The sequence below is a fragment of the Homalodisca vitripennis genome, chromosome 1, assembly GCF_021130785.1.
Source record: "Homalodisca vitripennis isolate AUS2020 chromosome 1, UT_GWSS_2.1, whole genome shotgun sequence".
Lineage (NCBI taxonomy): Eukaryota > Metazoa > Arthropoda > Insecta > Hemiptera > Cicadellidae > Homalodisca > Homalodisca vitripennis.
In genome coordinates this window covers 71,572,723-71,590,722 of record NC_060207.1, presented here as the reverse complement: position 1 = coordinate 71,590,722, position 18,000 = coordinate 71,572,723, and the positions used below count along the sequence as shown (strand labels likewise).

Here is an 18,000-nt window from a genome sequence, read left to right as displayed (position 1 = left end):
TTTGCCTACTGGATATAAAAACGAACCAAAGTTCTTGGTGTTAATTATGTCTGTGCATGTACATGTACATGTAAATGTTTGACTATTTAAATGTTGTGTTTGCTTTTAAAGTATGATTAAGCCAGATAATTAATTGAATCCTTATATATATTTAATCTTCATTAGTTTTACTGAGTTAGTAGTTTTACAAAATGCTTGTAACAGGCTAAAAGTTACAATAAGGAGATATGAAAGCCAATTTACATGTTGGTTATCAGCCAATAATAAAAATTAAGTTACTTCCTTGTTAAAAATTATAAAATTGTTTAATATTAATAATTTATAAACAATTTAATTTGCATTTTCATTTATTAGATAATATAGCTGTGTTATGTTGATTGTCTATGTAGCTTTCCACAAAGCAGGACAGCCAGAAGAAGCATTCAAAGTTCTGCACCACCTGACTCTGAATGCTGTTCATGAGACGAGGTTCAACGATGCAGGTTACTACTACTGGCTGCTCAGTAGGCAATGTCTTGACATAGCCAACGAGAAGTGGGTGACATACTGCCTAACTTTGGATTTTCTTACCTCCTTATCAAAGAACTTACATTTATTTGTTTAAGCTTTGTTCTCTTGTAATCACTATGTACAAACATATTTAAATGGCTCTAGAAATTTAAATGAAGACTTCTAAAACAACCAGGAGTATTGTTTCATAATGACAGTGTTAAACTTTAAACCATTTTGCCCTTTATGTTTTAAAACTTCTTATGAACAAAATATATAATCCCACTAATATTATAAATGCGAAAGTTTGAATGTTTGGATATTTGGAGGTTTGTCCTTGAATCACGCTGAAACTGCTATACGAATTGTGCTGAAATTTGGAACAGGTATAGCTTTTGGTCTGAATTAACATTTAGAGTGCTTTTTACCACCCTTAACACATTCATTTCACCAAATAAAGTCGAATTCAAATTGAAAAATTAGTTAGTTTACATTCGAATGTTATGATAAGAATGAAACGTATTTTGACAGCTGTTGACAGCTATAGTTCGACAAACTTTCTGAAACATCTGTTTACATTTGAATTTTATCAATAATAAGTAAACAGCTGTGCTTGATCGGTAGTGTAATGCAGATAGTAAATAAAACATTAATACATAAATTTTTCTCCAGATTGCGCCAGTGACGAATTAAAATCATCTAATGCATTAAATATATATATATATTGGCACAACCGTAACCTAGGTTTATAATGCTTAGATTTATGCCCTAGCACATTAATATTACACTAATGCCTACCTAGAGCTGCATAAAATTGCTGTAATTTTTATCATTAAAATCCTTCCTGATGACAAAATTTAGGAGAACACTAAAGTGAGAAAATTAATTGTAAAGAAATCAAGTCTTACATAAACATGAAACACTAATGATAGTAACAAACAATGTATGTAATCAAGTTAGATAATAAAAGTCACCCAAATGCAATTTAATTTTTTAATTGTTGTTCCAGACAAGACCAACAAAGTGAGATGATATCAAAGTTCCATGAGTATGAAAAATATGCCTCGATCTACTATGCCTATCATGTTATTCAGAGATATCTGGTGAGATATTAGAAATTAATCAATAATCAAATTTTTGGCGGAACGAACTAAGTTTGGAGTTTTAATTTACTGTAATTGTTATTTTAAATGAGTCTCTGTCCTATGATTGCAACCAAACACACAAACTAGTTCAGTGAGTTTTGGCATGAATGTTCCTTGTGAACGAGTTGACCAGTGTTCAATATATACCTGTATTGGTCAGTTTCTCTACTTGTCTGACTGACTACAATTTTGAGGATACACATGATGTATTTTTATGACTAATTGCAATGGTTTTAGCATGAATGTTTCTTCTGAACAGTCTGAAAACCCAATTATGTAAGTGCGTGTCATCCAAGCAAGTGGACTAATTTTTTAACTTTTTCTAATAGGTTGATCAATTCAATTTCTGACTGTGTAATTTTAATTGTCTCATTTAGTTGATGTGTGAATTTTTCCCTTTATCACTTTCAAATGGAATTTTTTTTTACCATGATTCATTGTGTGAATTTTATTTATGAAATACTGACTAATAAAAAATGTTAAGCTAGGTAAAATTCCATTAGTGAACTGCAAAACTTAAACCTTCCTTCTATAATACTTTAACTACTAGAATAATAATGCAATCAAGAAAATACGGTTTTTACAATTGTTCAAACAATATGAGAAACAATACCTAGTTTCCGAACAGTCTTTGACACGAATGCCTCTGGCTATCCCGGATGGCGACAAATAAAAAAACATCCCTCTAGCAGTGCCATTTCATTATGCAACAGAATAAAATTGTATAGAATCTCATTACAAATGCTTGAGAGAACTGTTAAATATTTTTTACAGTAAATGTGTATGTCTGTCTAAAATAAAATATATTTCTATTTTTGTATGTAGCAATTATAAAATATTAGAGTATAAGTACTCTAATATTTTTTAATGTTATATATTATTTTTTTACTATAAGTTTTGTTTGCCTTTCAACAGTTTTTTAGATCCAACTCTGAACAACTATGTATATTTAGGAGGAACCATTTACTTCATACCAACCAGAGGCCTTGTTCAACATCGCTCGCTTTCTGCTTCATGAGACCAAAGCTGTCAACCCTACCGGAGTCTCACAGTTGTATCCTTTGTTAAACGTGACCAGGATCATTAGAGATCTGACACTTTTCACTGCTGAAATATCTATATGTGTCCATGTTGAAGGTTTTAAGCAACTATATGGTATGGTGTATATTACAATCTCCTAGTAGCACACATACTTAGTGAAGAAAAAGAATCTCAATTTGTATTTTAGGGATGAAATTTTTTTTGTAAATGTGTTATGGTTTATACTTGTAAAAAGTGTTATTTGTGAATTGTTTTGTTTTAGTTATTATAAAACTATTTAATTGTTTAGCATTGGTAGTCAGAGTCGCTCATAATGTAAATTTGAAACTGATCAATTCCCTATTATTTATCACTTAATCTGTGGTTTTGGATTGTTAGCCATTGTGATGTTGTACCTTAACAAAAAAGTTAAAAGTAGCTCTGATGAGACAAATGTTCCTTCTTCTGAGAATCCCTTTACCTGTACAATATAATATATAGATTCATTTTTTGTATATTTTGATGATTTATATGTACACTTTCCTCATTAGTGATAAATAATTTTTCAGCTGATAACAGACTTAATTCATTGTTAAAGAGACTACTGAGGTCTGACGATGAAGGTTAACCTTCGAAACATGTCACCATAACATTAAGACCACATGAATTGAGATTGAATTGACTGTAGGATATAACCTATTATATTTTTAGTCATTGAAATCAATCCTGGGCTGACCACAATGAATTATAAATTGATTGATTGTATCTTATATAACAGTTGTAATATAACAATTCTAAGGTTTTTGTAAGGTTGATTGGAAAAGTGTATGTACTAGGCTCTTTCTGCAACACAGTTATGTTTCCATTTCATATTTACCTCACATTAAACATACTATGACAGTGTATAAATTATCCTTAACTGTTTATTGTCAGTGCTATCCTGTATGCTCTGTCAAAGCAAGCTCGGACTTTAGGTGCGTATAAATTAGCGAGACAGGCTTTGGATCGCATGCACAGTCTACGCGTTCCACCTCAATTTCAGGTAAGATCCTCAAATATTTTGTTAAGCATGACTTTCAAATCAACTCTTTTAATATCATTGAGGAAGATCTCTTAGGAGGAGTCAATATTTTCCAGATGGTTGATGAGGTGTGTGTTGCTTTAAACTTTATTATGAATGATGTTTCAAATGAAGCTGGTGTTCTAGATACATAAATAGATTAAATGCTTATAGACACCACAGCATGCCACTGTGAGTGTTCTCTAGATATATCAATTCAAATGTAAACAGATAAACAAAAGCTTCACTGAATTGTTAACCACACTGACACAACCACCGTTTTCAGTGGTTATACCAATGGATTGAATCGGTGGTTATTCTTTCAGGTTTGACATAACTGTTAAATTACTAAACTTATAAAAATAAGAAATAAACTGTAATCTGCCATAACATTGAATTGTATTTTCAGAACCACATTTTTAAAACATAAACAAAAAACATCTGATGGATTATTAATTATAAAAGGCAAAATTAAATCAATCATATGTATCAATTTTCCCCCCCTAAACTTCACATTTCAATAGCTGGTCAACATGCCTCCTCCAAACACTTCCATCGTCCATTTTAACTTTTGCACAGTAGCGAACTTTCTTTTTCCATTAATTGTTCCAAAACTCCACTTGTATCTTGAGTTGGTGTAATCTCGAGCCTGTACTCTGTCTCCCACCCCCTAAACTTCACATTTCAATAGCTGGTCAACATGCCTCCTCCCAAACACTTCCATCGTCCATTTTAACTTTGTACAGTAGCGAACTTTCTTTTTCCATAATTGTTCCAAAACTCCACTTGTATCTTGAGTTGGTGTAATCTCGAGCCTGTACTCTGTCTCCCACCTGAAATTGTCTGTACGATTCGTGTAACTTCTTGTGCATTTTTGCTATCTGGTTAGTATAGGCTCAAGTGAGTTCGAACACTTCTTCCTAACATTTAAGTTTGTATGAGTTTGAGCCAGTTGTGTTTGGAGATTGTCGAAGTTGCATCAAAAAGTCTATATAGTTTTAACTCAATCTTTCCCCCCTCATCTTCCATTGCCCTCAGTGATTTTTTTACTGTTTGGACATAACGCTCAGCTTGTCCATTAGTCGAAGGATGGTAGGGAGCTGTAGTTTTGTGTACAACACCATTAGCAGATAAGAACTGGCGAAATATTGTAGATGTAAATTGGCTTCCATTGTCTGAAACTAAGACCAAAGGAAGGCCGAATGTAGAAAACATTTTTCTTAGCTCCTTCATACACCATTCTGCTGACGTGTTTTTAGTAGGGATTACTTCAACCCACTTGGTAAAGGCGTCCACAACAATGAAATACCACTGACCTTGTATCGGGCCAGCAAAATCTATGTGTAATCTCTCCCATGGTCCTTGAGGGGTCAGCCATGGATGATTCGGTTCTTTTGCAGGTTGATTTTGTTTTTAGTCGACATTGTTTACATGTACGTACCATTTGCTCAATATCTCTGTCAATACTTTTCCACGTGCAAAAAACTTCTAGCAAGGATTTTTCATCTTCTCCATGCCTAGATGTCCAACATGTAGTTCATTTAACACTGAGTGTTGTAAAGCTTCTGGGAATCATTATCCTGTAGCCCTTGAATATGCAACCATTTTGTAGTGTTTAGTTCGTTGTCGTGGAAACCAAAAGGTTCGACCGTCTCTCCTGTTTCAAGGGCATGTAGTACTGGTTGTAAATATTTATCTTGAGCAGTTGTTCTGGATATAAGCATACTGTCAATCTGCAATGAATCAAGTTGATTAAGTTGAAAAAGGCTGCAATCGTCCACAAAGTTTGTAGTGCTATGTTCAGTAGGAAAGCGAGACAAAAAGTCAACGTTGGCATGGTCAGAGGTTCTTCTATATTCAATTGAGTAGTCAAAAACCTGATAAAAAGTGTGCATAATTGAACAGTCTTGTAGCAGATATTGTTGGAAGGGTTTTTGGTGGGACTGAATATTGACACTAACGGTTTTATGGTCAGTCACTAAAATGAACTTTCCGCCCGTAGCAGTAAGGTGAAAAATTTCTTGAGTCCCCAGTAAATACCTGTTGCTACCTTATCAATTTGACTATATTTTTGTTCACATTTGGTCAAAGTGCGTGAGGCAAAACTAATTGGCCTCTCACTTCCATCGCTGTATCGGATGTGAAAGACAGGCTCCAAGGCCCACTGGAGACGCATCGGTTGCAAAGCACTAATGGGAGTTCTGGATTGTAGTGGACAAGTACATTGTTACTGGTTATTTCCGACTTAACCTTCTGAAAGCTTTCTTCACATTTTGAAGTCCACACATAAACGGTTGCCTTTCTTCAGTAAATTATTGGAGTGGGTGGAGGATTGTTGCTAAAATCTTTGATGAACTTGTTGTAATAGTTTGCCAGACCGAGAAATGTTCTAAGTTCACTTATGTTTTTCCGGTCTTTTGCTGTTCATGATAGACAAGACTTTGTCTTTGGTTTTGTGAAGTCCTTGAGCATCAATGACATGCCCAAGATATTGGATACTCGTTTGAAAAAAACTTGCATTTATCTCGGTTCATCTTTAAGTTATTGTTTCTTAATCGTTCTAGAACTTTACGTAATCTAGCCAATAATTCTTCAGCTGTTTTTACACCTGAACGATAATATCGTCAAAGAAACATTGTACACCAGAAAGTCCCTGCAAGGTTTTGTCCATGAATTGTTGCCAGAGAGATGGTGTGCTACCTTCACCCCAAACATCAAACGATTTACTTTGTACATACATACCTTTATGGGTGCTGAGTGTCTGCATGTGTGCACTTTCTTCGTCCATTTTCATGTGGAGGTAAGCATTAGAAATATCCAAGGTACAAAATAATTTTCCTCCGTTCATTTGAGAGAAGATTTTCTTCAATCCTGGGTAATGGATGGTTTTCGTCTTTGATCACTTTGTTTAGTCACTTTATAGTCAGCACAAATCCGTGTTTGGACCGTTTCGGCTTGACAAACAGGTACGATGGGTGTTCCCCAGTCTGAATGATCTACTTTTGTTATGATTCCACATTTCTTCTAGTCTCGTAAGTTCATTTTCTACTTTACTTCTTAGGGAAAACGGTACTTGTCTTGGTTTTACAAATATTGGCGTCGCGCCATCAGTAAGTCTAAAATGTCCCAGATATTCAGGTTATAACACCAATTTTTCCATCAAAATAAGTCACTAAATTCACTTAACAAGCTTCCTAGATTTGAAGTCTGACTCGTTGTAAGACTTTTAATCTCACCCCAATCTAATTTAACTTCTCTCAACCAGTTCCCTTCCGAATATGGCGTCAACGTTTTTGATCAATTAGGTAAAGTTTTCCAACAAACTTCTGAGTCTTGTACGGTGCATTTAACAAATGTTACTCCTTTCGGTTTTTATGGTTTCTCCTGTATAAGTTCGAAGTTCAATGTTAGTAGATAATATTTTCTGTGGGATGGCAAGCTTTTTATTACTCGTTGTAAGACATTGTACTAAGAGCTGCACCAGTGTCTAATTCCATGGGTAATGTCCTCCCCTTCGATGTTGATGTTAACCATAAAATTTGTCATTATTTCTGTCACTAATTACATTAATCTCATATTCATTCTCACTATTCAAGTCACTTTTGTTTTCAGTTTGATGTTGTCCAGGTTTCATTTGTAATTGAGATTTACTTTGCAAACAAACACTAGCTATGTGTCCAACTTTTCCACATTTTCGACAAGTTGCATCTATGAATCTGCAGCTATTAGCACGATGGGAGGGTGAACCACAACGATAGCATTTTCCTTTGAGCTTTTCAATAGCTGAATTTGTTTGAACGTGGACTAAGTAGAGGTTTTGGCCGAGGTGAGGACTCTCTTAGATGTGTTTTCTTCATTTGAATGTCTTTGCTGAACCTGATTTAATTCAATGTGTTCAGTACGTGTTCGGCTAACAGTCATACTTTCTGCTTTGGCAAGCTCTATAGCCGAAGCTATGTTCACAATGTCCTGATAGGTGTGTTTCTCGCGGTCTTGGAGTAATTTAGTCCGAATATCTATGTCTTTCAATCCACGAATAAACTGTAACTTGAGAAATAAGTCTGCAACTGATTTACCGCAACCACAATTGAAGTTACAGTTAATTGTCATCTTCTTGAGAGCCACCGAGAACTCACTAACTGATTCATGTTCTTGTTGAGTCCGTGAAATAAATTTATGCTGCAAGGCCCACTGGCTTGGTTGCGGGTCGATAAAATCCTTAAGAAGCTGTACTAACTCGTCGTAATCTTTATCTAACGGGTCGTTGGGAGCACAAATATCGTACAGTTGTTTGGTGCAGTTGGGGAGTGAGAGCATGTAGCAATGTGTAAACTTTAGTTTTATCATCAGCTCTTTGATTCTTTTAGTTGTAAAAACACTTCTAATCTTCTCACAAAATTTGAAATGGTTTTCATCAGGGTGGTAGGGATTGAAATTTATATTCCCTGAAGTGTAGTTTGAAACCGTACAAACAGCTTCACTTGGAGATGAAGTAGAAGTAATGTTTGTGTCTTTGAGATTGTGTACCATTTCTTGTAATTTTGTTGTAAGGTTTTAAATACTCATCCTCCACATTACATCTGTATTCTATTTCATGTTCTAAATAGTTTTTCATCTGTCAAACAATCAATGTCATTCTGAACCTGCTTGTAACGTTCCCAGTATTCAGTCACAGCCTTGATTTTTATATTTAGTTCGGTTAATGTAGGGTTACCTTCAGCAAGTCTTTTGCCCTTTGAAAATTGGCCCCTTAATAATAATCGAGCTTTTTTTAGTTTTTGTAACTCTTCTTCTTCTTTAGTCATTTCTCCTTCTTTTTACCTCGTCGCCACTGTTAAATTACTAAACTTATAAAAATAAGAAATAAACTGTAATCTGCCATAACATTGAATTGTATTTTCAGAACCACATTTTTAAAACATAAACAAAAAACATCTGATGGATTATTAATTATAAAAGGCAAAATTAAATCAATCATATGTATCAATAACAATAATCTTTCTGTAAAGAACAATATTAAACCAGACATAAATGAATTGAGAATTACATTTTCGGGAGTGTATCATGAATTTTTCTTAGTTCATCATACATTGTCATTCTCAAGCAAACTCATTTTCTTACAATTGTTACTCTTTCTTAATTTTCCATTAAAATTTCTAAAGGCTATCAACGGAAGCTTTCTTATTTAGTTGCATATTCCATTGTTTATTTGCTTTGTTTTGTTGCTGCAGTCATAAATTTAATAAAACAGTATCGGATCCATGTCTCAAAGTACAATGGTATGTCACTGCACAAACATGCTACAGCAAATTGTAATGTCTTACATTCCAAACATAATCAAGGGCATAACAACGATTGCTCTATTCTCACAGGAGTATGTAGACATAGCCTCGCTGATGGTAAGGGCCAAGCCATATCATGACAACGAGGACTTGCTGATCATGTGTTATCGTTGCTCCACCTACAACCCTCTGCTGACCAACTCCGCAGTGCCCGGCAATTCCTGCACCAACTGTCGCCAGCCTTTCGTCCACTCTTTTGTGACCTTTGGTGAGTATCTTCTACTATTCCTATATTTACACGGGCAAGAAATTACTGAGTGGAAGAGCCCTCACGAGCGTTGTCGCAATTAGTGTCAAACGTTCTACACGACAATTAGAGAACAGTGTTGGACAGTAAAACTATGTAGTGTAAACTGTATTGTGAGCAATGTTATGATTATTGTCGGATGTACAATTTCAATTCTAAACACTGTCTGAGATTGGTTGTGGTCATGTGTGAACAGATTTTGCATTAACTCCCGCAACAACCGGCGATACAGGTGTCACAAATACTTGTGACAGTACTCGCAATTAAAATTGCTTACCCTTGTTCATATTATGGGACAGCACTTGCACAAATTCTCTCAAAACTTTACTCACCAGTGTGAACACAGCTTAACAGAGGTGATGGATTTTCATTGACGATAATAATAATGAATGTACCATATCTATTTTAAATGATCTTGAAAGTTTAAACTGGTTCTATGAATACACTATTATATCACTCCAATCATCTACGGGACAAATCTCTTACGGGATCCCTGACCTCTTAATCCCTTTTACAAATACTGTACATATTACTTCATATTTCCCTAAAAGTAAATTATTTTATTGTTATGTTCAAAGTGTTAGTTTTATTTTGTTGTTTGGTAATTGTGGTGTTTTCTTTTATTCCATAATTCAAATCATATTCAAAGTTTTTACATGATTTAGTTAGTATACTTAATAATGATATGATAATTTTCAACAACAAAAAGTGTAATGTACTGAGGAATTAGCACCATAAATAATCTATTGATCTCGTGTACAATTTTAAATATTAAATATCTTTTGTTTCCAGTATACTGTTATTTTTGTTTTGAATTTTAAATGTGATACATTTGGAATAATTTCTATAACTTGCTGCTAATTTCAGAAAATGCTGCAGTTTTCAATGTTAGCAATGACAAAATTCTTTAGGGATATTCATGAATGAGACTCACATGCCATATTCCTTCAAAAAACAGACCATTTCTATAATTTTTGTCATGGTTTCAATTTCAATTTATCCAAGTTTTAAAATTAGATCTTTTATAGCAGTTAAATTCATATTTATAGAGATATATTTATGCCAGTTTTTAATTATCTAATGTGATATAAATATATATAATTAATAAACATTGTTGAGTGGTTTATTGGATATTATCAATTTTGAGCAAAACATGTACAACAATCTAACATAAAAAAATAAAAAATGTTTTATTTTTATAAATTACAATTCTGTGCTAAATTAGGTTGGTTAAAATTTGTATGTTTATTGGGTTACAACTAATACTTACACAAAGGCTGTGAAACTTTTTTGGCTCGTAAGAAAGGGCAAAAATGTCTTTTCTTTGAAAACAAAAATCTTATTTTATATTTTCTTGAATGAATAAATTTTATAGTAAGAATAATAAACCAACTCTTTTATTATTTTTCTGTGCACAGAGGTGCTCCCATTGGTAGAGTTCCAGCTAGAAAGTGGAATCAGTGATGAGGAGGCAGTAAGACTACTGGAGGCTCCAGGTTCACAGCCAGAGGCCTGGACTCAGAGTGTAGATGATCACAGTCAGACACTGCGGCTGGACGAGGCAGTGGCCAACATGCCCGACCCTTTCACTGCTCGTTTGGTCACCTTCGAGGTACAGTTCTATTGTCCAGTTCCATCTTACTCCAAAATGTCTTTAAAATTAAGACCAGATCTGCCCCCGATATATAACCATGAGGGAGTTAAACAGATTTTATTCATCTATAAATTATTTTAAATCTGCAGGGTTCACTCACAATCACAATCCTGCTCTCTTTCATAGTTAGGGCAGAAAATGTCCTCTGTCTACTCCATTTAAGAGGCGGCTTTAATAAAATGGCATTGAGTTTAAAACCTTCCATGTACCGACTTTAGGACAGTGGCAGTAGTAGTAAAGTGCATCCACCACAGTCAATGTGTTAACTCCATAAGAACAATGTTAAATTTCAAAGATTTCACACCTTTATTTTCATCATAGAATTATAGAAAATTTCTCATTTTAACAATATAATAAAAAGTATCCAAAATTTGTTTTTTTTTTTCAAAATGTAAACTTATAGAACACTTAACTCTTACAACTCGTATGTCGGACGTTGTGCAACATCACCATTTTGCCGCAGCACTACTTAATGTCAGACAGCATCTGATATAGTAATGACATCACTTTTTCTGGATTTTGAAATGAAATGAAATGAAATGAAATGAAATGAAAATTTGTTTATTTAAACAGGCAAAGTTAGGGCCTCATGGCCCTTTCTTACACTTAACCTGTAAGAAAACCTGATTTAACCTGATTTTCAGTCAGTCTATAATGTTTCCATTTAGTGCTGCAATCACTCAGCAGATAGTGTGTATTAGATAATTTCCTACCCATCGATGTGTAAGGAAAATCAAGTATTTTACAAACAGACCTACTGTTGTCCAGTCCGTTATAATCATCAAAATTGTAGGCCTACGCCTATATATGTCCCTATCTGTTACGTTTTCCAGTTCCTTCATGGTCCCAATGATAGTCACCCCGCTGTCTTCCATTATTTGTTTTGAAGTCACCTCGCGGAACCTCAGTAGTCTCATCCGGATGGATAGATCTCTCCATTCCTTCCAATGGATTAACTTCATAAGACTTACAAATTTCATTTTAAATTATTGTTGTGATTGGGACATGAACCTTACCTCAGGATCGGGAAATGTCCGTGGTGAGACAGTGACATTACTCATACAAAATAATAAATGACTAAAAAAACATCCATCACAGAAAAAGTTTGTAAAATTTTGAAATTATATGTTTGCAATGCTTTGCCACAAACACGGACTCAATTGATTTATAGATAAATATATTTGCAAAAATCGCTCACTTTTTATATGAAAATGAGGGACACATTCAAGTATTCAGCACAAAATTTAAAAAAATTCTTCATAGATATGTTATTTACAGTCAGTGCCAAATATAAAAATCAACTGAATATGGATAATAATGCTGCTGATCCATATAAATTATATCTGAAAATTTAATTGTTAACCCTGCAACTGGTAAAGTCGTAATTTACAATACATTTTTCCTGTTATGAACTGGCAGTTGTAATTTACCATGCATTAAATATCAACTGCTGTTATGCTTTTGATCAGTTTTCATTCATACATTTTGATCTATTTTAACCTATGGGGTTGAAATAGGAGATTTTTCATGTTCATATTGATAGATGATGTTTAACATATCATTACACGTTCCGCTGATGTTGCATGAGTACACGCCTTGTGACAATTTGCTCACAACTTGTATAAATAGCCATACAAAAGATAAAAATTAGGTAAATCTTTCAAAACATGAGCAAGTTTCTTTGGTAGTTCATTGTCTTTAACACACAGTTTTTTACATAAAAATAATTGTTATAAATAAAAACTATATATTTCCTTCAAGATTGCAAATGGAAACATTTCAAGCTGTACCGTGACTAAACAAAACATTAATTAGAAATTTGCCACTAATTTATTCTCCTGCCACTATAACACAGACTTATTAAACGTATTGAAGGACAAAGAGAATTGCAAGTACAAATAATAAAGTAAATATATGCCTGTTAGCAAATAGGCTCACATCAGTCAACAATGACAGTACATCTTTATATACACCTTAGCAAAATGTTCACACATTAACTTAATGATTGTAAAGTACTAGAACGAAGACTGCTGCAGACTGGTTTTACCCTGATAGCTGTGGTAGGGGATGAGGATAACATGGATGTTCCACCCCTACTTTCCTCAGATAAAGAAACATTAATGAAAATCTGTCTTGATGGCATTTAGCGGCGGGGGCTTGTGATATAGGCTAAAACTTTAATAGTGGCAATCACTTAATTATTCTACCACAAGCACAACCCTGGTACTTGTTATGACTCAAGTTACATTCCTCCATACATATTATACGCTCCTAACAATGTGCTTGTGCTGTAGTTAGTGCAGTTCTATGTTTCCAACATCATTGTCTACAACATTTTCCAATAATATACATGTCATAGATCCCAATAGCAGTGCCTATTCTGTTAATATTCTAATTGTGTAATCTACTGGGTGCAGAATCTCAGTGCTATCTTCAGTGTTCCTTGTTCCTAAACGTGACATTCTTATAGCATTTTAGAATGATAAACTCACGTGAAACAAATGGCTTTTCTCGTCAAAGTGCATGCATGCATGTCGTAGTTTAGTAGTTAAATATTATAAAAATTAACTTTGATATGTTTCACAGCTATAGGGGTGTTGTCATTATTTAAAAGGTGCAATCAACATTTGTGAGCCAACATTAGTAGACTTGTGCTGCTTTCATTTCAGTGGCCTTCTATATCTATCTATAAAATCTGAATTTCTGAGTGTTTGAATCCAATAGCACTCTGTATGTATATTATTGCATAGTAGATATTTTGTTTATTGAATTTGTATTATTTGTATATTTCAGTCAGAAGTAGAGCAGTTTGAGCCTGTGTTGGTGAACCGCTCTACACTGCAGGCTATGGAGCCCAGTACTGTGGTGGTGTGTCGATGGCCTCCTCCCCTCCGCTACCAGTTCTACCGCAATCTGCTCCCCGAGTTACAAATATCTGTCTGTACATCATGCAATAAGGTTGGTTACAGCGTAGACATTTCAGGTACTCCCAAGTACCATACCATATTGTTGTAAAATTTATTAATCACTTTATGAATTCATTACCATGCCTCTTACTGTGTGTGTTAAAAGTATTCATTGCATTCAATTTTATATTTAACTTGTTTTAAACAAAATCAATGTTTCTAGGAGATATTCATTTTAGTACGACTTAGTCTTTATAAAGGGTTTTATACAAGAATAGCCATCTGTACGTGTGTGAATAAATAAGGACCAGTCATGATCAAAGAAAGAGATAACTGTTACCAAATGTACATTGCAGGTGGTAAACATTATATAACATGGGTAAAAATAGATTTTTATATTTAATTTTATATTTCTTTAGGTTTTAATTTGCTGAACCTCTGATCTAAAGTTTTGAGTAAATTTTTTATAGGTTTTGAATCTTACACTTATTGATGGAATAATAAATATTTACTACATCTTGTTTTGTTTTTAATTTAAATTATATAAAAATATTATTGGTATTAAAAAGTAGGTGTACAGTAGGTGTGGTAAAAATTTACCACAAAATAATTGTGCTGTAGGAAAATTTTTAGTGACCAAACATATTCCTGGACATGACTGTGTACCCATTCTATATGCATTTAGAGTTGTTTAAATGTCCTCTCATTATTTTGATTATTAGTGCATAATGAATTTAACATTATAAAAAATTATGGCAAACAAACAAACTACTGAAATTTATAAGAATAATCTTCCCATCGCTGTTTGAACCCTAATTCCTACAACTGCCTCTATCTTCCTGTATTTAGGTTTACCCGGTCTATACATTTAACACGTTGACTGTGGCAGATGCTTTATGGCACAGACTTACAGTACAAGTAGTTGGTCACACTCAGTATAGACCAGCAGGGAAGGTGTTAACTACATTTATTATAGGTAGATAATTATTGCACAGTAGTTCACATATTGACTGCTGCAGGTGCCTTATGGCGCACAAGCACAGTGCGAGAAGTTGGTCTCACTTAGTATAGACCAGCAGGGAAGGTGTTAACTACATTTATTATAGGTAGATAATTATTGCACAGTAGTTCACATATTGACTGCTGCAGGTGCCTTATGGCGCACAAGCACAGTACAAGTAGTTGGTCACACTCAGTATAGACCTGCAGGGAAGGTGTTAACTACATTTATTATAGGTAGATAATTATTGTACAGTAGTTCACATATTGACTGCTGCAGGTGCCTTATGGCGCACAAGCACAGTGCGAGAAGTTGGTCTCACTTAGTATAGACCAGCAGGGAAGGTGTTAACTACATTTATTATAGGTAGATAATTATTGCACAGTAGTTCACATATTGACTGCTGCAGGTGCCTTATGGCGCACAAGCACAGTACAAGTAGTTGGTCACACTCAGTATAGACCTGCAGGGAAGGTGTTAACTACATTTATTATAGGTAGATAATTATTGTACAGTAGTTCACATATTGACTGCTGCAGGTGCCTTATGGCGCACAAGCACAGTGCGAGAAGTTGGTCTCACTTAGTATAGACCAGCAGGGAAGGTGTTAACTACATTTATTATAGGTAGATAATTATTGCACAGTAGTTCACATACTGATTGCTGCAGGTGCCTTATGGCGCACAAGCACAGTGCGGGAAGTTGGTCTCACTTAGTATATACCAGCAGGGAAGGTGTTAACTTCATTTATTATAGGTAGATAATTACTGCACTGTAGTTCACATATTGACTGCTGCAGGTGCCTTATGGCGCACAAGCACAGTGCGAGAAGTTTGTCTCAATTAGCATATACCAGCTGTGAAGATATTAAGGTTTATAATGTTATGTATATTTTTAATTTAACCTGTAACTAACTAGGTGATCCGTATAGGTGTTTCACACTGATGACTTGGAAATGAAGATCTTGCAACACGGCTATTGTCCATTCTGCAGAACTGTTCCCCAGACATCTGCTGATGTGCCAGCCTAGAGCTTACTTAGCTCTCTATTATCCATATATTAACACATCCGTCCATTAACAGCACCTGACTGTCCAGTGATACTCAACTTGTGATATATTATATTTTATTTGTTAAATATAAGCAGTATTATTTTTCACTTTTAGATAGCAAATTTTCACAATAAAGCACTATTTAAAACACATTATTATTATTATTTACCCTAGTTTTTGTTTGCAAATAATGTGCTTGTGTATTAAGTTGTTTTGTATTTGAGCTGAAATTTAGTTTTAAGGGTTAGTTTAAAAGCAACACTCTGTGAATATTGAATCCACTAAATATTTATTTATCTTAAAAATAAATCTAAATATAATATCTACAAACTTAAAACTAATCTCGCTTTAAACAAACTATTTGTTTATAAAACTGTCACTAATTTATACTATGGCAATAACACTAGTGATTATATTGTCTATCAGTTATGAGTCTATTTAATACTGACACGGTCAATAATTATTAACACAATTCCAACTGTCACAATCTTGAGTATTACCAATTAATTCTGTCTCTTAACAAGTTCACTTCTGGAGCTCAACTCATTCGCTGCGTTGCTACTACTGCTTATATGGTTATTCTTGTTTCAAAAACATTTAAATTCGAGAACTTACTAGAGAGGACAGACGTGCAGAAGAAAAGAACAGCTACAAGTAGTGTAAGGTCACAGTGCCAACTCACCGTTAATGTAAGGAGAGGCGGAGTGGGCCAGATAAAAGGAGCAAACCCTACCCACTGAGCGCTCTCTTTCCAATGATGCTATCCATCTATTATCCCTTTTGTTATTCTCAGGGATCTCGAATGTTCGGTCACATTCCCTTGTATCAGAGGTTAACCTGTTTACAGAGCCACAGATGGGGGGGGGGGAGAGGCGGTTGTTTGTTCCGCAAAATTATAGTAGATCGAGTCGTTGCGTTGCAACTACTGTTTACACATAATTTAGTTAGTAAAGTGAATCACTTTACTATAGGGTCAAAAAGTACAGAAACAAGTAGTTTTGTCCTGGATGGGACATAAGACAAACGGACCAGGCAAGATGTCAGGGGTTAGTGGAGGTCTTCAACCCAATTACAAATTTAAAATTTCATAACTCAGAAACTTGAGATCCCCCAATTAAGATCAAATTTTCATATAAGATAGGTATTGAGATTTTAGACCCATATTAAAACTTGTTTATTAAATGACCATCTTAACTTTTACTTTTTACCGAGTGGTTCAAAAGAGTCTCTTTGATCACGTTAAATGGAGCTCTTAAAGTTTTGAATTATCGTTTGCTTGTAAATTTGTAAATCGCTATTACAAATGTTTAATTTCTAATACAGAGTTCAAGGTTTTGTTAATTTACTGCGGCTGGCACCTGTTCATTTTGAAGGTACAAACTGCTAGACTACCGTAGCAACATGACCCTGGGCAATAAATAAAAATAAGACAACACTGATTCTCTATTCTGTCAAGATAAGTTTCAAAAGTTATACTCCTGTCTTAAAATTTATACAAATTGTTAATAGTAATTGTAATTGTAAAATATCAAAATGCTAATGTTTAAAGAAACTTTAAATATTTTATAAATATTTATAGTTAAAGAATAAAATTTTAAAAAATAATAATTTGGATTTAATTCTTTATGTGCCTTGAATTTTTTATCCTTAAATATAAAAATATTTTAAATTCAATATAACATTAACATTTTTTTGTTTTTCTTTACAAGAAGCTGAGAAACCTTTCATTACAATTAGTCCTAACAGGATATTTACGTTTACTTATTAACAAGATATACATAGAACAAGTAAGAGGAGGCCAGCTCTGTACCAGCCTTTCCAGTCAAAGCGGGTAGAGCTAGCACGCTTTGCTATGTGCTATGTCTAGTCTAGCTTAAGACTGGACTGCATTTAACACAGTCATCTCCCGCAGTAGACTAGACCATTGATCAACCCTTGCACCGCAATATCTAGACATTTACGGTTAATGATGTGCCACTCCTAGACATCCATAAAATTGTCCTTATTTAAGTGGCAGGCTTTACTATACTCAGTGTAGGTTAAATCGAAAGGTATAAATCAACCAGAAGTGAACTCTCCTGGAGAC

The 18,000-nt window shown here is 34.2% G+C and overlaps 1 protein-coding gene across 1 annotated transcript in view; it reads left to right on the top strand.

The window, feature by feature from the left end:
* LOC124364277 (intraflagellar transport protein 122 homolog) overlaps positions 1-16,066 on the top strand; it is a 42,796-nt gene extending 26,730 nt beyond the window's left edge. Inside the window, exons 18-25 of the mRNA XM_046819626.1 lie at positions 390-534; positions 1,499-1,592; positions 2,588-2,688; positions 3,588-3,696; positions 9,087-9,264; positions 10,722-10,915; positions 13,751-13,915; positions 15,795-16,066. Of these exons, the coding sequence (XP_046675582.1) occupies positions 390-534; positions 1,499-1,592; positions 2,588-2,688; positions 3,588-3,696; positions 9,087-9,264; positions 10,722-10,915; positions 13,751-13,915; positions 15,795-15,893 (1,085 nt within the window). The 3' untranslated portion in view covers positions 15,894-16,066. The remainder of the gene's footprint in view (positions 1-389; positions 535-1,498; positions 1,593-2,587; positions 2,689-3,587; positions 3,697-9,086; positions 9,265-10,721; positions 10,916-13,750; positions 13,916-15,794) is intronic.
* Positions 16,067-18,000: the final 1,934 nt, after the last annotated feature.